Source organism: Manis pentadactyla, chromosome X (genome assembly GCF_030020395.1).
Source record: "Manis pentadactyla isolate mManPen7 chromosome X, mManPen7.hap1, whole genome shotgun sequence".
Taxonomy (NCBI): Eukaryota; Metazoa; Chordata; class Mammalia; order Pholidota; family Manidae; genus Manis; species Manis pentadactyla.
Window position 1 is genome coordinate 25,158,598 of NC_080038.1, and position 26,772 is coordinate 25,185,369.

The 26,772-nt window shown below is 38.6% G+C and overlaps 1 protein-coding gene across 11 annotated transcripts in view; it reads right to left on the reverse strand.

Moving 5' to 3' along the window:
- Positions 1-26,772, reverse strand: part of DMD (dystrophin) — a 2,193,636-nt gene that overhangs the window by 40,056 nt on the left and 2,126,808 nt on the right. For 7 of the 11 annotated variants that reach the window (XM_036917975.2, XM_057495970.1, XM_057495965.1 and 4 more), the window contains 7 exons: positions 13,905-14,071; positions 11,589-11,700; positions 9,999-10,135; positions 9,265-9,303; positions 4,952-5,017; positions 3,809-3,874; positions 1,154-1,312 (listed from right to left, as the gene is read on the reverse strand). In XM_036917975.2, the coding sequence (XP_036773870.2) occupies positions 1,154-1,312; positions 3,809-3,874; positions 4,952-5,017; positions 9,265-9,303; positions 9,999-10,135; positions 11,589-11,700; positions 13,905-14,071 (746 nt within the window). The remainder of the gene's footprint in view (positions 1-1,153; positions 1,313-3,808; positions 3,875-4,951; positions 5,018-9,264; positions 9,304-9,998; positions 10,136-11,588; positions 11,701-13,904; positions 14,072-26,772) is intronic. The other 4 variants (XM_057495967.1, XM_036917972.2, XM_036917974.2 and 1 more) reach the window with 2 other exon arrangements.

The window sequence follows — 26,772 nt, forward strand, 5'->3', positions numbered from 1 at the left end:
TGGAAAAGCTGGTCAAGAGAAAATTCTGGAAGGTTTTGAATGCCCTGCTGAAAAGCTGAATTTTTTTTTTTTCTAGATGCAGAAACCCAGTGAAGCAAGAACGCCATCATGGATTTTGGTCCTGGTAAGATGTGTGACTACAGTCAGTATGGAGGATTCACTGGAGGAGTGGGAAACAGACTGAAGGGAAACCCACCAGATAAGGAGCCATGGGTCAGAGTTATTATAAGCTACAAAGAAGGCAGTGGCAGCATGAGAATTTGCTTTTTCATCTTAAGGTGCCATACTCCCTGAGGACTTTAGTTCTCAGACATACTGTGCCGCCTAGATTTAGAGGTCTTGGTGCCTTGGGCTAAAACAAAGAGATGAAAGTACTCAAGTCCCACAGATTTGAGCAACTGCTCCTTTAAAGACTTGCGTGATGGCAACTGTCTGTCTAAAGGCCGAGTTAGAAGCGATCATATGCAAAAGCCTTTCTTAACACAGGGACCTGTGATACAGGGACCTGTGATAGAAAAGTCTAATGATTTGCATTTTCATAATGCCACACGGTATCTCGGATTTTTCTGTCTTGGTCCTCTCTGCAGTCATTGTGAATTTTCTTTATCTGTTTATGTGAACCTCTTTTTCAGTTGATGACTGACAACGGGAATCATCTCACTCATCTGCTATGATGGTGAGCATAAAATGACTTCTGTATTGGATGATGAAAAATAAGATGAACTGAATTCATTCCCAAATCTGACCAAGCTAATGAACCTACTTTCTTCCTACTTTTTAAAATTCTTTGAGATAGGTAACGTGGCCAGACACATGTACAAATCATATAACCATAAAATTAAGTGACCTACTTGGTTCTTAGACTCTCTTCTCAAATATAAATTGAAAGCCTCAGAAATACATGCAGCAAGCAGATACCACCATCAGTATTAATTCCTTTCACAGCTAAATTATGAGTTCTCAGTTATACTATTGCATTCATTTTCTTCTTGCAGATAACAACAAAAAAAGAAATCTGTTAATGGAGCTAAACAGATTATTGTAGAAAACAATTAGACATAGAATGACTCTAAGTGAAGATTCCTGGCACTTTTCTGTGTGCGCAAGTGTATGCACTCTGCATACCAATGACAAAGCTAGAAAGAAAACTCACCTGTTTTCTTCCTCAAGATCTGCTAGGATTCTCTCTAGCTCCCCTCTTTCCTCACTCTCTAAGGAAATCAAGATCTGGGCAGGACTACGAGGCTGGCTCAGGGGGGAGTCCTGGTTCAAACTTTGGCAGTAATGCTGGATTAACAAATGTTCATCATCTCTGGAAAATAAAATCAAAGGTTTTGTTTTTTTCCCCCCTTATTTTGCGTTGGGGGTCAGGGACTTGGGTGTGTATTTAAAAATAGAAACATTTATTTGCTCTTACCAATTAATTAGACCCTTTTTCCTGCTTCTAAAGCCATTTCGAGACTGCTGAGTTTGTGGTCTACCATCCTAAGTTTTTCTTGCTTGAATTTTCAATTGAATTGAATTGGCCGTTTACATGGGTAAATGAATTTTGGCAGAAATACTGGGACACTCTGTTGACAGCTTAACCAATTGTTAATAAATATTCAAAGACATAATAACAGCTGTATAATGCTGTCAAGATAACCTGTTCACTAACCCACGCTACTGTTGATACTGAGCAGGGAGAAACTGCAGCCCTTAAAATAATAAGAAAATATTTTATTAAGTGGAAAGCAGTGTAACCAAAAAGTGTTGCTTAGGTAAGCCTGTCTGAATTTATAAAAGCCATACAGGCAGGACAGTAACAGTGAAACTGCAGACAAATGATTGTTTCGTTCAATTATTGTTCAGTTAGATAAACAAAAATAGGTAGGAAAAAAAGCCATTGAGGGGACTAATTAAAAGAAGACTAAACAACTCATTCTTTAGAGCAGCTTTTAAGGACTAATAATCTTCTGGAACAAAGAGGCAAAGGCTTACATTGGGGTGCAGGGTGAGGCAGCTGCAATCTTTCCTTAAAACTAGGCACTCTCTAATATACAGGAGAAATTATTTTCTAAAGGCACCGTTCCTGAAAAGCCTGTGTACCATCCTGTTAGAAGAACTTCATTCTGTTCCCAATGAGAGACTAAAGGTCTTTGCTCCTGGCTAGGTATCAGTAAGATGATACCTTAATATTTCCCCTCTCCACAACCGTTTAATTTCCTTTCCTCATCTCCACCTTTTTCTGAGCTGAAAAACAATTCAGATATTTAGGAAACATCCTCCTGATTTAAACGATTTGGGTCTGTCAAGCTAGAGGAGAAGTGAAAAGCTGACCGAAAGTAATTATCGGGTGCTAACAAGTCACCCAAACCACTTCCCCAGACCTGCCCCCCAAATATCATTTTACCATCTAACATTGAGTCAAAATGGATTTTACGTCCTCATAAAGGCACTAAATTTTGTTTAAAAATGAAAAAATGCAGTTTTAACACCTATCTAATTATTTAGTATCCCTCTTCCCATTCTCTTAGGCAATCAATGAATGGCAGTCGATACTATACAGACAACTTGAATTAATTTGCACATGAATGTGCTAGAGCGTCAAATACCGAAATCTGTGACCCAAAGAAGCAAATCATTGAGGTTGTTTACATTGGGTTGATTCTTTGGTCACATATTTTCCTGTCAAAGTACGTCTAGATACTAATACCCCTAATACTTTTACCCAGAGCTGAGAAAGAGAATGCACCAGTTATGTTTGAGGAAATGGTGCTCTGTTGTAAGTAACTAAGTCATGTATAAATGACTGAGTATTGACTTGATTCTTTATTATTGCCAGATGAGATGATTCATTCTTATGTCTTCAATAACCAGTTATGTATAAATGCCACTTTGATTCTAGTTCCCTCAGCCTAATCCTTATGAAGTCTCTTTTCTCATCTGAGTGTGACTCTGGGTTGCCATCCATCTATATACAATACCTTTACCATTCTTCCCTTTGCCTAGATTCTCCAGGACGAAGTGGTGGGTTTTCAGCGTACCAACCTGAAAACATCATCATCATCTGACTAGATCTCTTCTCGCCAAATTATTTTTCGATTAACCTGCTCCCCTCACCTCAGGCCTTTGGTTCACGGCAATGCTCCTCTGTGCTCACTTCTCCTACTCTGTAAAGGAAGCCTGTTTCCCTGCGGTTGCTGTGTTCTCCGCCACTCTCTCTCCTTCCTTAAATCTGACAGGCCTGGCTCACCATTCCACTAACCACCTGTGCTCTGAATTTGTACTCCCTCTTCTGAAACCGTTTGCAAGACTGCCTCACTTTATTGAGCCCAAGAAGATGCTAAGTCACAAAAATCTGCGACTTTGGACCTCTGAAGGAAAATTCCCAACTAACTTACCATAGGGGAATACCAATCCAACTATATACCAAGACGACATTTCCACTTCCCATGAGTGGAGAGAATACTGCTTAGCCATCACTTTACAAATTAATATCTAATCCCTTTAAATATCTGGCAGGTTTGGTCAAAGATTAGGCTTTTTGTTTTTAAGTATTTGGGACTTGGTATTTTGTGATAATACGGCATTAAATAAGAATAAGGCAAACTATTTTTGCTACCCAGGAATACCAATAATGCCATGATTTGGATGAGCTCATGCCACGCAGGTTGTTAGGAGTCGAAGAAAAAAAGTAAATGAATGGCTCCTTGAAAGATCAAATGACTATTACGCTAAGTTCCATCTTCTGTACTACCCTACCTCTAAATCCCTCAAAGCAATTTCATCGTCAGGAACATTGTGTAAAAAGAGATGGCATACTTACATGCTCTCATTAGGAGAGATGCTATCATTTAGATAAGATCCATTGCTGTTTTCCATTTCTGCTAGCCTGATAAAAAACGTAAAAGCTCATTAAAACTTATATGACTTCTTAGAAACTATTCAAGACCTAATCGAACATTCCTGAAAACCAAAGGATAAATCATGTCAAGAGGAGGAAGGAATCCTTCAGATTAAAGGATGTGTGTGTTGGCCTAACCATTTGAGGCAGCAAATGGGGATCCCAGCTAGTTATCAGCTTTACATTTATGCTATAAATTAGAAGGGAAGTGCATTCTGTTGGTTTTTTTCTTCTTCACAGATCCATCTTCCTTTCATTAAGAAAAGGCCTTTGTTTTCACAAGAAAAGCTTCCCTAACAACAAGTACCCTCCGTACCTTATACCGCCCCTTGTTTTTTTAAGACAGTTAAAGCTTTTCCACTGATGACAGACTTACATAAAGCTAGTTGATGCTTTCCATGGTTGATAAACATGCTCAGCAGGTAGAATATTGCTAATAGGATGGATTCAGGGTAAGCTCTCAACATTCTGCCACCAGTGTTTACCTTTAAAAACCCCCTTCACCCCAGGCAATAATGTGTTACAAACTAATTTAATAAGCATAAGATACCTTACACTTAGCAATTCAGTTTTTAGCTATAAAAATTATGTCAAACACAAAGACGGTGAGACAGAAAAGTCCAAGGATTAGGAAAATTAGTTCTTTTTTTTCGTTACAGGATCTTATGTAAAATAAACACACAAATGGGAGAGCCAATTCTTTCATATTCTCCACATAACAGTATCATTTCTTCACATGTGATGTCTGGTATCGCAGTTTTCTAAGGAGGTTAGATGATTTCTAAGACAATTTATTAAATGTGTTCAGTATACAAAACGTGTAACAAAGCTATCAGAAATGTTTAAAGGCCAAGGTTAGGGGAGAATGTTCTAGACTAATGCTCTTACTGGTATCCAAAACCAACATGCAGTGGAATGGCATGCACGTTAGAGGGCAAGCTGATTAGTAGAAATCAGACAAGAGTGTGGAAAAAAGAAAAAGATTTGTTTAAAATTATTATAGGTTAGCTTTCCTTGGTTAGTTAATTCAATCAATATTTGCCTGGCATTCAACTAGTCTCATACCTGCTAGCATAATGTTCAATGCGTGAATGAGTATCATCGTGTGAAAGCTGAGGGGACGAGGCAGGCCTATAAGGCAGAAAATGTGATTAGTCACAGATACCATCCAGTAAGGGAGAAAAAAAAAACCCCACCACACAGTTATGTTATATACATGACCTAGAATGCTTTTATTCTGTTTCTGTGGATCATGTACACCTTTAGTTGTTTCTGTATCTTAGAGATCATCAATTATTTTAAATCCAGCCTTGAGAGATGATTTCTCATACTTCTGCTTTTCTCGACAGCCATAACAATCAAAACCTTCTCTGGAAAGTTTCAATTATAGGAAAAAAAAAGGTTGGGGGAGACACTCTCTACCTGACATTTTCTTCATCCAACATTGTAATTTCCAGTATCTTATAGTTCTGAAACTATGTTAGCACTGTGAGGTTTAAAATTCTAAACACTGTACACCTGCACTGTTTATTAGCTTCCTTCTTATTGAGCAGAAACTGTATGTTTGCCTAGTGTATCTATAGTCAATAATATTAGTTCCAAAGAGGCTGCTCTAATTCCATGTATGATGATGTCTTGGTCTGCACAATTTTGTAAAGAAGGAATATATCTACCAGCTTAGCAGCAGAACTGCATTACTACTGCACAGAGTAAAAATGAATAACCCTAAATTATATTGTGGTGTTTTTAAAAGGAATGACTAAATTCAATAGAATGTCACAGTATCTGAATTATTTATTAGGGACACTGCGTGCTAATATACAGAAGGGGAAATAAGAGCAGAGGATTAACATGGATAGTCTATGTACTTTTTGGATTAAAAAAAAACTTTTCTTTTTAGCTCTAGTCTTTTCAGACTAGAAATTTGGTAGGGTTCACATTTTTTCCACCCTTTCATATCTGATCTACTAATTACTCTTGAAGTTTTTATAGTATCTTTTCTATTAACCTTAGGAAAGAAATCCATCTGTTCTGAAAACCAGTTCGGGCTTGTGTTGTTTTAATTGGAATAGGACAAAAGGTCTCTTCCATTTCTCTCCCAACACAGAAAGCCCTTAGGTAAAGGCATGAATCCAAAAGTCAACAGTAATCTATTCAGTGAGGACTGGTTTAGTCCAACTTGGTCCAAGCAGCACTCAGGACTTGCTTAGAACACTTAGAGGGCTGTTTGTTTTCTCTTACATTAAAAAAAAGAAAAACAAGTAGTTACATAGGCCTACATAGGAAATGTGCTACAAATCCATATTTCTTAAAGATGACACACAATCATAAGGTGATCAGGACACACTGCAGCAAATCACTAGGGAACTACAAGTTATCCCTGAGAGATAAATGTCTTACTTATGAAACCAACGTTGTCTAGGTCAAGTGTCACCATAATCAAACTTGGAATGAATGACAAAGATACTTAAACAGTCATGAGGAAACAAACGGATGACTACCCAATTTACTAGGCCGAGCCAAAGATTTCAATGTGAATCTGCACTCTGCTAATTACTTAGACCCCTGGAACAGCCTAGTGTTAGAAAAATGCTAAGGTCTGTTTTAAAATAGTCACTGTAGGTCAAGATAGTTTAGTACTTGGGTTACTTGGTTCATAAGCCCTATCTTCTGGAACATGCCAGTCTTTCAATTACATACTACTCTAAGTAAAAGCCCGCTATCAAGGAAAATATATTAATGTTCTCTCTTATAATAGTTGCTGCCTTGGTAGTGTACAGACGTAAGAAAACCTAAGATCTTTGAGCATAACTACACCAAGAAAACTAGGCATGTAAATCCAAAGCACTTTAATAAAACCTTATGCAGAGCCTTAAGTCTTAGCCTTGAGGATAATTCCATGTTTTTCTTATTAATGTATGTAGCACCTCACACAGCACACATAAACACAAGAACTCATAATAAGCAGAAATCTAAAAAAAATGTACACTAAAGGAGGTACTTATTAAACCAGAAAATGAGCCCAAAGGGAGTATTGGTCAGAGAACAATCATTTAAAAACAAAGCATCAGCAAAAGCACACAGCCACTTAGCCTGGAAACAAAACTAAACGCAAAGCCTTCTAAAACACTCTTCCAAGGGAAGATAAAGAATACTGTTCTCCCTTCCCACTTCCTAAGCACAAAGGCTATCCTCAGAAGGATTAGTCCTAGTACAGTTAATGGCCAATTCCATCCCACCCCCCACCATTTTCTCTTTTGTGAAAACTCCATTAGTATGTTTTTATCCATTTAGATTTCAAAGCAGAATAGTTCAAAGACTATTGTTTGACTGTCTCATCTGTGGACAAATAATATAAAAGGTTTATGCTAGATTTAGTTTCAAATAAAATGACAAATTCAGGTGAAAAAGGGTTCTGTCTAAGGAAAAACAAAGGATCTATGTCTAAGGAAACTCTGAAATTGTATGACCCATAGTAACAAGATTAAATGCTGTCACTGTCATAGGGCTTGTCAACATCAGAGAGAAATCTTGCAAAATAAAACACCTTAGGCCCTGGCTCTTCTTCCTGAATAGGACAAGTTTATAGTATATTTTATAGATTATTTATAATCCCATGAATAACGACTTCACTGATATTAAAGAAAACAGGGACTTAACCTGCTGGGTTTTTTTTCCTTCCTCAAAATTAGAATTTCCCACTTTCTGAATAATCTAACAAACTTTTTAAAAAAAGGCAAAGTGGCGGTATATTTCAGTTTTAGAGAAAATATTTTAATAAAGGGTGTTAATAATTTTAAGGTTCTTCAAAGTATACAGAAGACAAACATTCCTTCAAGTAAGTTCCATTAAACTGATTGTGCATGATTTTTTTCTATTAGCTTATATATACAATAAAAGTTGTTTTTCTTTCCTGTCCAGGAACTATTATTCTTCACTTACTATTTTGTGCTACCTCTATCCAAGCATTCTTAAAATTACTCTTTAGCATATTTGTCTTTGGCATTTTTCAATTGATCACAACTTATCCCAATACAGAGTAAATTCATTAATCAAGCTGAAGACTTTAGTCCATCAATTTATTTATGAAAGGTTCTAAATTCTATAAACAGACTACCTGGTTTAGAGAAAATAATTACCTAACAATAGCAAGGAACATAACTGACTCTAAATAACTCCTTAAGTTTAAGCATGATAATTAAAGAAATCAGGTATAGCTACTGTATCTCAAAATTAAAGGGCACAATAATGTAGCTTTAAAAAAGAAAGGGAAGCCTTATACTTCCTTTAGGCCAATAAAGACTTAAAATAAACTTGCATTAAAAGTTTGCATTTATCACTACAGGATTTTTTTTTTTAAAAAGGATCTACTTTAAATTAAATTACATGGCCGAACAATAAACAAGGCCCAATAAAAAATAAATTGAATTCTTACATAAGCCCGTCTTCCAAATTGGTCACTTCCCTCTTACATATTATAGAGCTGTCTGACTATAAGTAAATATTTTAATAAAGTATGATTTGAAATACCAAAACTTTGTTATCAAAACCCCACACAATGTAACTTTAAAACAATGTACACTTTGTTTGCTAATACATAAATTACAGACTCCAGGAAGAGTTTTCTAATAACATTATAAACTGAGATAAATCAATTATCTGTTGGTATCTAATATTAGTATTATTAATACACACCAATAGTAGTAACAAGGACTACAGTACAGTTTTGTTCCACTGTTAAATGTGTTAACTATTTATGAGCTGAATATGTAGCTTGGAGAGGACAGCAAAGTAAGTTTAGCTCAAGACTAAGAAACTCATATATATAAAGATTGGTCAAGTAGGATGGCATTACCTGATAAAAAGTCCACATGCCTCACTGAAATTATTCTACCAAACTCGACATCATACTATAAAACAAATCCTGCTGATTCTTAATGGTCCACTTACAACAGGCCCTAAAGAGTAAATAAAACATCCACTTTCTGCAGGTCCTGAAGCACTGAATCTCAAGAAATATGGCTAAGAATGTTACTACATAATCAGAAGGCTCTTCTCTGCTTATAATGGAAGAACATATAAACACGTCTCCCAGGAATGTTGCTAACAACTGCGTGATTTCATTGATGCTAATTTGAACTCAAGGCCAGGATTTCTTCTGATTAAAACTGAACCAGGTGGGGATGTGAAAACCCAACTCTGATTCTCCTGATCTGTGGTAGATGGCACTCTCAAAGTCTTTTTGAGGGAAGAAAAAAATTGAAATGAAGGAAGATAAATTAACATGTCTTTAAAACAAAACAAAGAGAACACAAATTTTAAAAATCAAGCAAGCGCGTGTGTTGGTGGTAGCAGCGCCCTTCAGCAGAAGTACTCACGCAGAATCTACCGGCCAGAAGTTGATCAGAGTAACAGGACTGCAAAACAAAAAATGAGGTGGTGAAGAGACACACATGCAAACTCAGCCACAAAAAAAAACATTACTGAAAGGTTCAAATAAATGAAATCCAACCAATTAAGCATGAACCATGGAAAGCAACAGCCAAACAAAGGTGGCAAGTGAATGAGTAGAAAAACAAACAGTTGAGCTACTGCCATCAGAGTTATGGAGAAAAAAAGAAGAGAAGGTTTAAAAGAGGTGAAGACATCCTCAGTATGATCATGAGAATCACAACTACTTACTGTGAAGAAATTTCCTGGGACTGTATTTTCTTTCAAGTAGACAAAAGGGACTAGATATGACCACACAATCAGAAACAAAATGACACACACCTACTGATTTGTGAGGGAGGAAAACCAAAAGGAAATATTGGAATCACTCATTTGTAAACAGTCCCGTATTTCTTAAAAGCCCGGTAAGCTAGTTAGTAGCGGTCGCATGTTTTTTTCCCCTATGAGATAAAGTTTAACTTTTGGAAAAGGAAACTGTCATGGGACAATTGACAGAGGAAAATGGTGAGTGACCACTGGCTTGTTTTTCTCTTTGCAGCTAAAGTAAATCTAAAGAAAGAAATAGGAGAGACTGTTTGCATTTGGGAGTGAAGGACGTTATCAGCTGAGAGAAGCTCAAATATACATCCGTGAGAGTTTGATTTCCTTTTGCAGTACTCACGTTTCCATGTTGTCCCCCTCTAAGACAGTCTGCACTGGCAGGTAGCCCATTCGGGGATGCTTCGCAAAATACCTTTTGGTACGAAATTTGTTTTTTAGTACCTTGGCAAAGTCGCGAACATCTTCTCCCGATGTAGTCTGAAAGCGAAATGGTGCCAATATCAGACTTGGAGAGTATGGTCTCAAAGGACCCCTCCAGGGTTGTACCTCAAGCCTCTTGTTTTGTAATTTAGGAGAGAGTCGGGGTTGACACCAAAGGCTTTGGAATCTGACAAAAAAAGAAGGCTTTGCAACCAGGCCTAGCATTTACTAGCGGGATTAACTCGAGTTGAGTTATTTACCTCTGCGAGGCTCAGATGAGCTGTAAATGGAGGCAATAATACCCCGGCAGGTGCTTAAGATGAATAAATGAAGTGCGCCAACTACTAGGTGACTTAAACGGTAGTTTACAGAAGTCTTAAGGTCGAAAAGATGACCTTAAGTTTTGCCACACTTTATGGTATTTTAAAAACTATTTTGACCACACTGATAACAGGTTTCACCTACTAATCAGCACTTTTCATAGCATGGCATGTTCTCCATCACTGAAAACCTTTGCAAAAGGCATCAAAGTGAGAAAGACAATAAAATAACTGGGAAGATCCCTCTGACATGGAAGAGAGAACTGCTTGAAAGCAGAGCTTCTCAAACTTTGATGAGTGTGGGGAGCACCTGCAGATCTTGCTAAAATGCAGGTTTTGACTGAGAAAGTCAGGAAGGGGGTGTGTGCCGGCAGGTGGGGGGGTGGCTGGGTTTCTGCATTTCTAAGAAGTTCCCAGGTAATGTCAATGCGGCTGGTCAGAAAACCATACTTTGAAGACTGAGCAGCTAGTGATTAAAGAACAGAGGATTTACACTCTGGCCTGTCTGATTGCCGAGTCTATGCTCTGTACCTTTCATCAGTGAGTTCTCAAAGTACTAGCCGCTGAACATCCCCCCAAAACACATCTTTGGAGCCAGCTTCCCCTCTTGATTACAGAACCTTGGGCAAATTATTTAAGCTCAGGACCTCAGAGTCCTCATCTGTAAAAAGGGGATAATAGTACTATCTCACAGACCAGTTTAGAAGCTAATGTCTACATTTAAAGTAAACTCCTAGCATTTAGTTGGTAAGTGTTAGTGTATAAAACAGTGAAATGATTGATTGAAAGTAATGGATTATGAATTTGGGGGAACCCACATTACCCACCCCCTTCCTAACATGCCCCATGGCCATAAGACCTCTCTACACAACCACTAGGGCTGTGCAAAATAACTGTGAAAGCATCTTCCCTACCACTAGGCAAACAGAAAAAACACCTATCCGTTCATTCAACAACATCCGCTGAGTGTCTATGATGTTCCATGTGTGCCAGATTGCCCTATGCACTAGGGATCAGGTACACACTGGAGCCTATGATGTGGAGCCCCTATAGCTGGGGAACATCTAGGACCTGGAAAAACATCTGGAGAATTTGTAAATCATAGCATTGCACATGATCTGCAATACTGTACAAGACTGAAACTTGTCCCAGGTGAACCAACTGTCATGCTCGGGAGGCATCTCACTTACCGGAGTGCAATATTCCACCATGGGATAGTGCATTTTATGGCCTTTTGCAACTCGACCAGAAAAAAAGCAACTTTGGCAGATGTCATAATTAAAGTGCTTTAGACTCCTGTACCTGGTAAAGAACAAAAACAAACACATATGTGTTTCTTCTGATCAAATTCCCAAAGAACGCTCTTTAATAAATCTTCTTCCACACTGTCTTAATTCTAGAAATAGAATGCTGGGGTTCATTAATCCCACAGGTAAGTGATTAATTTCCAACCTCCAGATTTCTCTGGTGCTTCTCCTGCAGTATCAAACATTTTGGCAGAAAGATTATCCTATGAGCATATGGAAGGAGGGAAGAAATTTTCAGCTCTAAAACTCCACTAGGAAGTCTTTCAGATTAAGTAAGAAAGTGCTTGGCACACTTCCAGTGTTTTGAAGACCAAATACAAGAATTTGCAAGAACTTCCAGAAGATAAGACTGATGCACTGGAGCACCCCCCACCCCAACCCTGGAGACAAAAGATTTCTGAAGCAATTATTTTCAAAAAAATTATAAAGATAAAACAATTTCATAATACAAAATACTAAGCAAGAACTCTCACTTAAAACAAATCTTGCTTTAATTACATTTTCTGACTGACTGACATGATTCATCTTCAGTTAGTTACTCTTTTATCTGTCCCTCTTCAGAAATCCCTCACATCACATTCCCCACAAACAATAACTGAAGCCCCAAGAAAAGACAAAATTTGGAGTCAATGAAAGAATTTATCATCTGCAAGCGCTAGACGGTACATTTCTCCCCATTCTCAGAATACTATATTGTGTTTCATACTCGCCCTGCCTCTTGCTTTCTCAGATAAGAACCTCAGCCAATTCACATAAACACATTCCTTATGTCACATATGGGAATGTGGGGGGAAAAGCTACCTTTTTTAGATTCCAACCCTCTTTGAAGAGGGGGAGATGGAGAAGAGAGAAGGGCTGGTTCCTGAAATAATTTAATTTGGTAAGGGCAAAAGCACTGAATGATTCAGGAAAATGCTCTTTGATCCTCCAAAACATTCTCCTTCTGTATCTCCTACAATTTCCCCCTGCATATTACATTTCTCTAGTTAGGGAAGCTGAGAAAAGAAAGGTAAGAAATGTAATGCAGTTCACCATGGCATCATTCTTGCCTGCCAAAACCAGGAAGGGAAAGAAGGTGTCCTTTGTGAGCACCATCCTCCCAGTGTTGTCTATCTAGGGCTTTAGAACCCTCTAAAGGTTATTGTAAAATCTTTTGGTAAACAGCACAAAGTATGGAAGGACAAACAACAGTGGTAAAAGAGCACAGTGAATACAAAGTACACAAATGGTACAAAGTAGTTATTAGGACACAAAGTAATAAAACAAATCTGAGCCTAACTGGAAAAGAGTATTTACTTAGCAGCTAAGTCCTGAACAGACACAGACTATTTAAGCTAGTATACTACTTTATGGCTTATTCATTGCTATGGAAACCTTGAAGTTGATCCAGCAGTTTAAATACATCATCATTTCAGAATTTGGATTTGGGATTATTGTTCAATAAGATTAATTCATTTAAAGGATCCTGTCTCCCCAAACAGGTCAACAAGGCTGAAGACTTAAGAGCCAACTGTTTTCCATGACATTTTAAGAAGATCAGATTAATAATCCATTATGTGTCCTATCTCTTTCAAATTTATAAGGAACATTTTCTTTTCTTAGCTGCTTTTGTGAATCTTTCATTTACTTGCATACTTTATACTCCCTTAGAAGTTCATTAGGGTATCATGCAAGAAGTACAATCAGATTCACAGGTAAAGAACTAAGTTCTAGCGTGCTTGAAACAATTCTTGTTACTTTAGGGGAAGAAAGGTGGTGCAAAGGGAGTAACAGACTGAACTACCATGACGGGTCTCCCCAGAAAGTTTTATAACTGATTGGGGAGTGTCTATGAACAGAAAAGACCATAAAAAAGGAAAAAACAGGGTCAAAATGTTTCTGTTCCTGGAGAGAGGAGGCAGAGTTAATCTGTATACCCTTGACAGATGAGTATCTCAGCGGGGACAGACAGTCAGCCCTTTTCAACCAAGAATATGGCTCTGCAGAGCTGAAGAGCGAAGGTGGAAAGGGACACCTGCCTAATGAGTCAGCACCGCCACTATGGGGGAATGACAGCAGTGATCGGTGCTCCAGCCCAGTCACCTCTGCTCCCGCTTCGGAGAGGAACAAACGAATAGCAACCGGCACAGGAGGTAGAGGGCCAAGTCATAAGGTGAGAAACAGTAAGAAAAAAATGACATTGCTTTTGGTTCCTAATACCTGAATCCGATGATTGGACACTCCTTGCAGATGTTACACTTGGCCTGATGCTTAGCAGTTTCTGCAGCAGCCACTCTGTGCAGGACGGGCAGCCACACCATGGACTGGGGTTCCAGTCTCATCCAGTCGAGGAAGAGGGCTGCCTCAATCTCAGGCTTATTATTAGCCTGCAGAGACAGGAGAGAGAACGAAGCGGGATGGGGGTGGGGCAAAGAATGCAAAAAGAGAAGGTGAGAAAAGAAAGGCGGTGTATTATCAGTTCAGACAATACGTCAAAAAAGAACGAACAGTTACACAGTGAGGTCCACTTTTCACAGCCTGTTTCTGTAAATGTCCACCTAACATCCACACGAACCACCTACCCTAAGGCTTTGGTAAATGGCCATTGCTTTCTGGCTACCAGATGACGAGAAAGCGAAGAAAAAAAAAACCCAAACAAACTGAGAACATAAAGCAAAATAGACACCTGAGCGGAGTTATATTTAGCTCCAGTTTTTGAACAGCTATGTTAAGAGTTAGCCAGAAGTGAAATGCAAGTGTTTATAGATAAAATTTCACAGGAGGTTAAAAAACAACAACCCAGGAACTCTACTGATGCCTTTTTTTCTAGAGAATCTATTTTGCAGTGTTTCATAGCATTGTAATGAAGAAGCTTTAAAATTCATCTGGTCCCAAAGCTTCACTCCACCCACAAGAAAACAGAGACGTTGAGAGAAGTAGCTCTTCTAAGGCCATACCATTAATTGGTGGCAGAGCAGATACTAGAATCCAAACCTCCTGGTCTAATGCTATATTCCTGGTGGCCTGTTGCTTCTCTGTCTCTTACTTCTCTCTTTCCTTATCTCCCTCTTTCAGTCTAAATTTAATAAACACCATTCCTCTCAAACAGCACATTGATTTTAGCAAACCCAAAATACATTTACCCATCACTTGACTTATGTATTCCTATACTCATGCATTTTAATTGTCTTGTTTTTTAGCCTCACAAGACAGTATTTCAATTTTTAAAATTATTATTAGCCTGCAGACCCTTATTTGACCACATTTTTTTGTTTTTCATTGCTTCATCTCGAATCTCTAAGCTGGGATCAGTTCTGCCTAAGTATGTCCCTGAGAATTTCCTTTAGTAAGTGTCTGTTGGTGGTGAATTTCTCAGGTTTTGTTTGTGTGAAAATACCTTCTTTATCCATATTCTTGGACAGCTATCTTCATGGGGTTTTTAGATTGACAAGTTTTTCAGTTTTGTTTTTATTTTGTTTTAGCACACTGAAGTAGTATTCTATTTTTATCTCGCTTTCTCTGTTGCTACACTCTTAGGAAGTCAGCAGTAAAGCTGACTGTTCCTCCTTTGAAGGTAATCTGTCCTTTTCCTGTCTTGTGTTATGTTTCTAGGGTTCTGTTTATACTTTTTAGGATTCACTGGCCTTCTTGAACCTGTGGATCAGTTCTGGAATCTTCTCAGTCATGACCTCAACAAACAGTGCCTCTTCTCCATTCCCTCTCTGCTCTGCTTACAGAAATCTATTAGATAAATGCTAGACTTTCCCCATCTAGTCTGCATTTCTCTGAAGAGGCCTTCCGTAGTCTTTCCATATTTGTCCTTTATGCTTTCATCCCTAATCCTTTCTGCCCTACCACCTGGGTATCTATTTCTCTCTTTGGTAGCATCTAGTCTGCTTAGACCTATACAGTAAGTTTTAAATTTTGATTACTGTACTTTTTAATATCAGGAAGTTATATTTGGTCATTTTAAAGGTCACTCCTAAAGTCTATGATTCCCTGCAGATATTTTTCCATGTTGTCTGGTTTTGTTTTTTTTTAGAGAGTAAACATAGTTAAAAAAAATATCTCTAATGATTTCAAGGTATGAAATTACTGTGGGTCTAGTTCTGTAGTCTGCTCTTTCTGCTGGTTCTCACTCAACTTGGTTTCTTGTGTGCTGAATTTTTTTTTTTACTATGTGCCATACTGGCTTTAAAAATATTTGATGGAGATACTTTGAGCCCTAGAATGAAAGTGCCTTCTCCACAGATGATTTTCATTGCTTGTGCCAAGATCCAAAGGACACTACCTATTCTGAGACCAATTTACACTGAGTATATGATATAGCATATTTAGTATCACATAAGTAAAGAGTATATGAATTGCAGATCCATGCTACTTCTCTTGGAATGCAGCAGTTTGCTAATAAAGATCTATTCACATTTCAGACAGGAAGGCAGTAGGGTTTGGACCAACAGACAGGTCATTTGGCTTGCAATGCTCACCACTTCAGCAGTTCTCTAGTTGTTACTCCTGATGATAAATTTAATAACATTATAATGAGCTGTTTAACCTTGAATTTCTTAGCTACAAAATGGTATCAATTCAAGTTACTTATCAAAAGCTTTTGTGGAGCACTTTTCTCTGTGTAGAAGGCCATTACAGAGGTACTTTGTGGGGAAAAAAATAGAACGTGAAGATTAAAGAGACCATGTGAATGAATTCAACCTTTTGGAATAGCACCACAGAGCTGTAAGACCTTTCGCAATCATTGAGTCCAAACTCTTGTCCAGTGCCAGTGTGTTCTTACAGCCCTTGTATAAATACCACCCATGTGAGTGGACAGTATCCATTTTAATGGATGATCTTAAACCTTTATGGGCAGGTACCCCTGTCAGAAGTGTTTCATCACACTGAGCTGCAATCTGCCAGCACAGCAAATAGGAGCAGAGGCTCCAGAGTCCCACCACAAGAGCTCAAACCCCAGCTTCGCCAGTTACTGGCGGTGCGACCATGGGAAAATAACTTGATCTTTCTGGGTCTTAATTTTCCTCTGCCATGGGAACTATTAATAGCACCTACCTCCTAGGGTTGTTTTAAGATTTAAATGAGTTAACAAATGAAAGGCACCTAGTCAGAGCCATGTCAGTGTTTGCTACTGTCATTGTCATTATCATTATTCATCTGATCAGAAACCCAGAAGTTACCAGCCTTCACACAGCTCTTTAAATACTTTATCAGAGCTGTCAGGTCTGTCCATGCCTCTTCATTCCTTTTCCTTTTTTCTCTTTCTCATATGAAGAAGCTTATTTTGCCACTGTCCTTTAGAAAACTATTCTCCAAATTTGATCTGCTGGAAATGGTATCGCCATTTCTCTGAATAGTATAATTGGATGATTCTCTTTTGTTCTGTATTAAATAGGCTCACATAGGGTTTCCACTCAACTAAAATCTCTGGGTCAGTGTTTCCCAGTGCGTTCAGCAAAGCAGTCATCCAGCAAAATGCCTCATGAAAAGAAGGTCAAAATAATTAAGGAAACCTTGCATGCTATATCCACCTCTTAAAATTCTTAATGCATGTTAACATATTAAAAGCTGAGAAGGTCATCAGTAAAGAAACATGTTAAACTGTGTTTGACCTCACATTCCCACACTGATTATACAGTGATCTTAAGGCCTTTATTTTTTTCTTTTTAAACTTACAAGGCTTGTAGACACCACAAGGTACTACGCTCCATTGGGCATGATGGGAAATGCTGTCCTTGGCTGTTTCCAGGGATTCCTCTGCTCTGTACTCGCTCATTTGGGATTTGTCTGCTTTCACTCCGGTCTAGGGCATTCCTATTGTCTTGAGCCCATGGCACAATCTCACCAGTATCTTTAAGAATCCTGACTCCCATAGCCAATGAGTTAGCCATTCTTCCCAACTTTGTGTAAGTTTTCATTTTAAAACCTGTTCTGTCTTCATTAAAAAGTTACTGGTGGAAGTATGAAACAGGCCAAGGTCAAACATGAGCAATACCACTGTAGCGTGAACCTCAGGCCCGCAGCAATCCGGAATTCAGCCCAGTCTGGTTGCTGAACTATGACTCTTCCCAGTTATATTATCATCTAGTCCACTGCACACGTTTCTCCATGCTGTACTCAAAGGCACAATGAGAGACTTCGTGAAAAGAACTGCAAGTTTCAGCTACAATGTGTCCTCTAACAATCTCTTGCTTCACTGGTCTAGAAATGCACTTTATCAAAATAACCCTTTCTAACTAGGAGACAAACCACTATAGAAAGACAGTAAATTGAAAACCATTATTAATTTGTGCCTATTGAAAACGCAGGTTTTACTGTTGCTTAATCTGAACCTATATTCTTTTCTGACTTTGGTTTAAATGATAGTTTGTTTAACGGTGGATTATAAGACATGCTGCAGAGTAAGAATGCATGCTTAACAAAGAAAATGTCATAAGCACAGAAAGCTTGTATTCATTCTGGAAGACAGAAAAAAATTCTGACCGTGAGTCAGCAACAAATATAGGTATAAAAAATGAGAAAAAAAAGAAATACCACATCTGTGACATCAAACAAAAGGTACAGCAAGGATGGTGTGAGGAAATGGTCTCAGCACCTTCAGCACTGTTCAGGCCTTCTTAGAAAATGGTGTCTAGTTCTGGTGGCTACAGCTGACCCAGAACTTAGAGAAGGCTTGTCAGGGAGACATGGTGATAATTAAAGGGTATGAAAGACTTATGAGAGCAGTTTAAGGGAATTGAGATTATTTAACCATGAAAAAAAGGACAGAATGAGCAAGAAAGAGTGGCTGAAGGGGCAATTTAATAAGAGTTTTCAATTATGTGAATGGCTCTTGCACAGGGGCCTGTGACCAGCTGTTTGATTCCTCCACTGAGGACAAAAAAAGAAGAAACAGCATGAAGAATTTAGGCTGTAACTCATATGGAAGAATTTCCTGATGCTGGAAGTTGTTAAAGCATTAGTGTGAATTACCAAGGGAAGCTATAGAATGTTCTCGTCTTTCAAAATACTATAGATTGTCCTGTGCTTAAACACTGGAAATTCTCAAGGTTCTTTCTGGCTCCTAAGATGCAAGATCCTTCATTTTGGCTCTTAAAACTGCTCACCGATACCAAGTGACACTGAACACAAGATACGGGGATTCACATTCTCATTCTGTTTCGATCTTTCACCTTTACTATAAACCACTCTGTATCCTAGCGGTACATTCCCTCTCTTTTTGTCTTGGCAATAAAGAAGAAAAGATTTAAAAGCCAGGCAAGTGTCTACAAAGATCTAACAGAACTAGAGCTAAGATTACATTTTGATCACTCTATAAAAAGTAAATATGAATCCATTGGAACAGTAGGAAATTATTGAGGGTTAAAGACAGGGACAGTGGCACTGGATTGAGATCACCCTTATCATTGCTATTGATATATATAGGCCTCTGAAAGCTTCTCTTAGTTTCAAGGATGACCTTGCTACCCCTAAATGTCAGTTTCAAACCATCTAAGCAAAAACTCTTAGAAGAGGCCATTTAGCCCCGGGTATGGTTTGGTTTTATTTTTCCTATTCTTGGCAGTACCTCTTTTCTCTTCTCCCATGGCAGGCACACACAAAAAGCACAGACATCACAGCTCCTTCCACGGTGACAGCCACCGTTTCGAAGTACAGCTGGCTCGTGAACAACACGGCTTTGAACTGCATGGGTCCACTTATATGGGAATTTTATTTTTATTTATGGTATCAGTAAGGCTTCCAGTCAGCAGTAGGTGGTGTTGTAGTTAAGTTTTGGGGGAACCAGATGTTACACGCACATTTTCAACTATGCAGGGGTCTGGCGCTCCTAACCCCGGCATTGTCCAAGGCTCAGCTGTATCTTGGGTTTCCGCACCTCCTTGACTGGTCCTCACCTATCAGCAACTCTCCAGAGCAAGGAGGCCAGGAGAGGCCATCAGCTGTCATTGCTGCTCTGTTACAGCAGATCACAGGGTGGCTCTATACAAACGTCACCTTAACAAGGTATAAAGCCAAGTTAAAGGAATCCCAATATCTGGAATTTCTAGTTGAAGGATGTAACTACCAAAATAATAATTTCAAAGGACACTATGTGGCACATTTGGAGTTGGATTTGTCGAGCCTCAGAATAACCTGGGTTTCTTCCACGGTGTGCTTTCCAGGTCCAGGTCCAGGTCCCCAATGGCTGCCAGGGGGTCACCCTAAATACCACTCATTTTTCTCTCAGGATGACCGTATCTGTTCCTGGCTACAGAAGAAATGGGATGAGAAGATTTCTCATCTCCGCTACCACAGACACATACGTTGTATTTTTAAGAGAAGGCCATTGGCATCATGGCAGTTTGGAAAAACCATGCCAATGCTTAATAAACTGAAAAAAAAATGTAGCGCAGAGAAAAGTCAACATTGTGCAAGAGTTTATACCCAGTAGTTCTCAGACAGTAAGAAGGAACTAATGCCCTGGAAACAATACTTGCCTAAACCTCCTTAGTTTCTCTCCTAGACTGCAAGTTATTTAAAGACAGGAACTATATTTCCATACCTTCCATAAAAGTTTGCTGAACTGAATAAAAGGAAGGATTAGAGTATCTGAATGAGGCTAGAATGAAAAAAAAAGCTGCCTAGTCATCCTGAAGAGCAAACAAATTAAACTTAAAGGGCTGTCAAAGGAGTAGAAGACACAGAAGTACATTCTCCAACTGCTCAAAGTTTACTTTTAAATCATTTTTAAAGGAAATGATGCTCTGCTGGCTTGCCTGTTATGGTATCACACACAAAAGGCTGATAGTCTATTTCAGGATTTGCAGGGTATGTTTAGAAAGATCTGGCTTAAACATAGGAATACATGGCATTCATACTGGGAGGCTCTGAAGGGAAACGTACAGGCAGGCAGCCATGCTCTAGGTCAGTGGTTCTCAACCAGGGACAATTCTGTATCTCTGAGGACATCTGACAATACCTGAGACATTTCTGGTTGTCACACCTGGGTGAGGGATGTCACGGGTGTCCAAGAGAGAGAGTCCAAGATCCCGCTAAACACCCACCGATGCACAGGAACACCCCCTACAACAAAGAATCCTCCAGGCCAAAGGGTCAGTAATCCTGAGGCTGAGGACCCCTGCCCTAATGTTAGCATCTTACATCACATGATTCATCTGTCAAAGCTCAATCCAACATGGGTACATCACTATTAACTAACACCAGACTTCCCTGGGAGCCCTGCAGGCAGGCAGCTATCCTCTGTAACACAGAAACTGAGAAACCATGGCAGACCTGCTCAACTACTGATTGGGAGATAAAAGCCACACTGGTTATTATAATGTGGACAAAAGGAAGGAAAAGGGCTAATAAAAAAAATACCCAAGCTGGAAGTCACAAGGTAACATGCTAAAATGACAGACTCTGATTTGAAAGCAAATTGCTTCTCAAATAGACAACTCTATGCAAGGTATTCCAAGGTAAACAGTAGCAGAAATGTATTTAATCAAGGCAAAAAATTATCCCAACCAAGATAAAGCAGGCCAGCTTGTACAAGAGTGTGAGTGTGAGTGTATGTTTTCATTTTATTTAGCAAAGTTCCTGCCCATTTAGAGGAAAAATAATAACTAAACATATAAATACTGAATACATTCTTATGCATGAATAGAATTTCTGAACATTCCTATTGACAGAAAATGGTACATTTATGGAAAACACTGGGGTTAAACTGAAGATTTAAAAAAATGTAATCTTTCCTTCCTGGCCATTTTCATTTGCTGTTTTCACTAGTAAAATGTTCTCTTCCTAAATCCAAATAACCACTTCAGTATCACTGCCATTATTAGTAGGGAATGGCATTAATAGCTGGCAACCCAACTTTTCCAGCCCTGATTGTAAAAAAGTCCTAGTGTTTGGAAAGATTTGCTGAATTTAAATAGATCAGAACTTTTTTGTGAAATACGGTCTGTACACAAAGATTTAAAACTACAAGGAGACTGGCTAGCCAGGGTCACCCGGTAGAGGACAGGCAGTTCCTAACTGTTCCCTGAGCTGTTACTACAATTTCTTTAACAACCTCTCAATCTACCAAGGGCATCAGTGGAATATTTTACATAAGAGAGAAGTCTGCACTAGCAACGGACATAAAAGGAAGAACAAGAGCAAGTGGTAAAGCATATTAATGACTCTTCTCCCAAACAATCCCAATTTTTATGAAAATCAAATGAGTGATAAAAAATCTCCTATAAAACTACAGAAAACCTCCATGTAACACATAAAACAGAAGGAAGGCAGCATTTTGAAGCGCTTGGACACAAGATACTTGTAATTTACCTTTGAGTTGTTGAGGAAACTACAGTATAGGGACACAAGTAATCATATGTGTGGTTCCACACGATGTGTTTTCCCAGAGTGCTCTTGGTCTGTGCTACTGCTATTCAGAGAACAGCTGGTCTCATGTGAAAAGCCACTTCATACACACAGGACTGTTTTCTGTATCTTATCTCTCTGTTACAAGAGTTGCCACCCAGAAGATTAGGTAAGACTTGGCTGATAATGACCAAGCTTTGAAATAAGTGTGGTAACCCATTCCCCATGCTGCCTCTCCCACCTGTAACATTTAGCATACAATCAAAGAAACCTGGGGATAAGTAACTCAGGATAGCTGTTTAACTTTGTATTACAGAAGAAAAAAGGCTCCAAGATGTTATGGAAACAGCTCAAGGTTATCTATTATTTTAATACTAAAGAAAATGCATGCTTAAATTAAGTCTTAAAAAGGGAGGACAAAAGTGATCTCCCATGGGACCAGACAAGCTGATATCTGAAATATTTTGAATATTTTACCTGTTTGAAAGTGCTTGGGGCTCTAATATCTAAGTAAGGTCTACCGGGGACAATGTTCAGGTACTAAATTTTGTACTGAATCTACACTGATCTACTGAGAGCTGTATGAATGTACCAATGAAAACTCAAAACCCGCTCTGATAAATGCATACTCATGTCTCCTCTGATCGCCTCCTTTTCCCCCTGCGTTTTGGCATTTTTTGTCCTTCCTCCTACCATTAGATTCTGCGGCATGTATGAGCTATGTGGGCTGAGAGATACAGGTCAACAACATATATTAAAATAGCACAAACAACAAAAAGAAACAGAAAAAGGTATGAGCTTCTCCATGCTCATGAGCACATAGCCCACATTAGATATGTTGGTCAGCTTGTTGCTCCTACAAAAGAGTTGGTTATTATGGAAATGTATTTAGTAGATATGTGTTTACTATGTCATTGCTACGGAGGAAAAGGACTGTCGATTCTCTGCACTGGCATTTTAAGCACTGCCATGGCAAAATAGAAAAGTCCCATTCAAAAATCACCCTAGGCATCCTCCGTGATACTCAGAAAAAGAGAGGGGAGAAGTGGGAGCTCCTCTTTACAGAAGAAACCCAGCTAACACAGGAGGGAAAAATGGCAGAAGCAGAAAATCACACTTGCCTGTGGACTGCATGCTAGGTGATACTACCGAATGGATGTTAAATCTGTGTGTGGTGATGACAATACAGTTATGTAGGAAAAGTGCTAGAAAAAAAAGACGTATGGGGAAGTGTTCAGGGGTTTATCTTTTATGTCATGATGTCCTTTTACTTTTAAGTGGTAAAAGGAGGGGGGAATGTGTTTGTGTGTGTGTATTCAAATACGGACACACAGATGGAGAGAGCAGGGAGGGAGGGAAACATAAACACGGCACAAGGCTAACAGTGGGTCGGTGGGTCGTAGGGATGTATGAGACGTATGGGTGTTCATTATACTATCCCGTCAGTGCTTCTTTACACTGGAAAGCTTTCCAGTCATCCCTTCCTGGGGGAGGGCAAGGCAGGCATGAGGGTAGGAGTGACTTTAATAATTGTCAAAAGGGAGGGGAAATGGCACTGATGCCAATGGTATAAAATCTGAAAAGTTCCTCAGGACTGGTTTTCTCAAAAATCCAAACCAAGCTCCAACGTGCTTCCTCCCTGCTCTCTCAGCTCGGTTGTTCCTGTGTTATTCCTGAAGCATCCCCTCCTCCGCTCAGCCTAGATGGGCTTTTTCCCAGCTACCTGACTGTGAACTTTCACCATGAAAATGAGTTAAGAATTCCCACATTTACGGAAATTTGTCTTATTTGAGCAAAGGATTGAGAGGTCAAGAGCTGTGTTTGTGAAACAAGAAGCAAAAGGCTTCCCATAACTGCTGTCTGAGGTAAAAATTAAGTATTTTATTTAAAGTTCTGAAGATAATGAGCAGGTTGGAGGCCAGTAGTCACCGTTCTAAATATTAATCAGGACTCTGAATCACCCATTAAAGATAAAATCAGTCCAAACAATAACACACGGTGATTATCCACTCTTCATTTACATGTTCAAGGACAACTGTCCTGACCTCAGGCTCTCCACTCCACCTGACTAATAAACCAATTAACACCATGGCTCCAGGGAATGTAAGCACCATTTTTAAATCTCTGCAAATCCACAAGTATACTCAACATTATTAATTTATGCTAGAGAGTACTTACTTAACAGAAAAGTTCCCCATATACATGGTAAAACCCATCTATCATTTGTCTGTAGATACCATGGTGTATACTTTCTCAAGCATGTAACAGGACACATTATGCTGAAGTGCAAGACATAATGTTAAATGTTCCACGACTGCCTCCTAGCATCATTTACAATCCAGTTGAGGGAAAGGAAAGAGTATAAGAACAGAAAACAGTGGTTTCCAGAGATTGGGAACAGGCAGGATGAGAACAAAGCAAGAGGGAATTTTAAGGGTGATGGAAATGTTCTGTGTCTTGATTGGAGTGGTGGGGATAGAACTATATGCATTCGTCTAAACTCACAGACCTAAGCCCCAAAATAATAATGTTACTGTATGTTTTTTTAAAGTAGTCTTTTTTTTTAAAAAAGGCAAGATAGAAAATTAAGTTTTAATTCTATCAAATGCTCCCCCCGTAAAAAAAAAAAACCAAAACAAAGTCTAGCTGCTAGATTAAAGAATCAACATACACTAAGGATCCTGGGTAAACAGATAAGGATATCCCAGGAAGAAGTTTTGCACTTGACTTCATCTTAAACAATCTTTGTAGAAAGAACTTTTCATTAAAAAAAAGTAAAGCTGTGACAAACACAGAAAAAAATAAAATGATAAATGCTGAACTCATGTTTCCTTATTTCTGTGAGTTTTTTTGGGTATGGTTCAATGTGAATTAGAATTAATGGTGCACTGGTAAAAGACAGTCCAGAATACTGTTCCAACTAGAAGAGTGGCTCTCAAAAAAAAATTTTTTTTTTCATTAGCAACACTGCCTCAACTTGTGTAGGGAGGGAGGGAGAGAAGGATGGAAGGAAGGAAGAACAAAAATGTGGTCATAAGAATGAAGTACTACTTTAGAAGGTTGAGGAGGGAAGACAGAATGCCACTGCATATCTTCCTTCACACCGTGGATGAATGAAACAAGTTTCAACTACAACACAGACCTATCTTCAAAATACTGGTGAAGAAAATGTCCATCAGTCCACATTGAGAAGTTAGCCATACAAAACTACAACAAATTAAGTGGATAATTATGAAGTTAAACCCACCATACCTTATACTTAAAAAAAAAATAGGCAAATGTAAACCAATAGTCAACTCAAGACAATACTGATAATGCTTTGGTAAAAGGTCTTGTCTGAAAATCTGTAGGAATTCTAACTGTCCATGAGCAAGCCCACTAGCAGCTCGGTGATGCTACACTTGCTTATGAATATCAATTGTACTAACTTACTAATATTGTAGCTACCAGTGAGTATCCATTAGTCCAAAGGGGTGTAAAAAAAAATGTCTTTAAAAGAGCCTGTATTTTGATTTATTGAGCAAAAAGCCAAAGGAAACCTAAGCAAAGTGGTATTTTTAGGAGTTATTTTAAAGATAGAAAAAATTAACTGTGATCGACAGGCATGGGGAATGCTGTCAAACCGGTTAAGAAGTGTCCTGGTGTGGCATTTTAATGCTCTTCTAGAGAATACAGACTCTGAAGAGTCTCTAAAATCTAATCTATAGATGCTTGGTTATAGAAAAAAGGAACTGTTAATCTTGGTGGGATATTCTCATGTTACAATAGACTTTAGATAACTATAGCTAACAGTCAAGGGGTACCTACTATGTGTCCACCACAACTCTAAGTACTCTGTCTCTATTGGCTTATTTAAGCCCTATAACCGTCCCAAGAGTACAGGGGCAGGATGTTAGAAAGATGTCCAAGGTCACACACACAGCAAACAGCAGAGCTGAGATTTGAACCCAGGCAGTTGGCTTCCAGGCTTATGTGCTTAACCACTTTGCCACTCACTACTCCAGACACCCTGGAATGAATATTTATGTACAACATATATATATATGCACACACACATAGTTGTTCTCCACAGTTAAGGTTGTAACTTATTCTTATTTCCATATCATTTTATATTACAGCAACTGTACATAGATGATATTCCTTTTGTCCTATGAATAGAAAAATTCAGAAGACAGATGAAAAAGCAACTTACTCATTTTGAATGCATGAATATAACAGGAGGCAGAAAACAGATGTAAAATAAACAGATTTTGATACCCAAGCTCTTGTAGGTGAAGCATATTGAATATAAAGTTGGTATTCTAGTGATTCTATCTAAACAATAAAGTCCTAAAAATATTCACAGAAGAAAATACTACAGACTGTCATGGAGGGTGGGGTTACTTCTCAGGCCAATGCCAAATACCAATTTACAGATACATGACTCTTTTGTAGTCACTTAGAAGTGTAAAGTTTGCCTACCTAAAGGCAACAGTATTTGATTTCATTTGAAGGCAGACTATACACATGCAATTGGGAATACAGTATTTTAAATAAAGATCATGGGGTGGGGTGTGTGCACACACGTGTACTGTGGTAGGGATAAAGGGGTTTATTTATCCATGTCATCCCATTATAACCTAAAATTCATAGAAGGGATCACATTTCTTAATTCAGTCTAGTATTTAAACTGGTTGAAGCCATGTATTTCTACTCAGATGGCTTAGCAGAAGGAAATACTGGCTTGGAACAG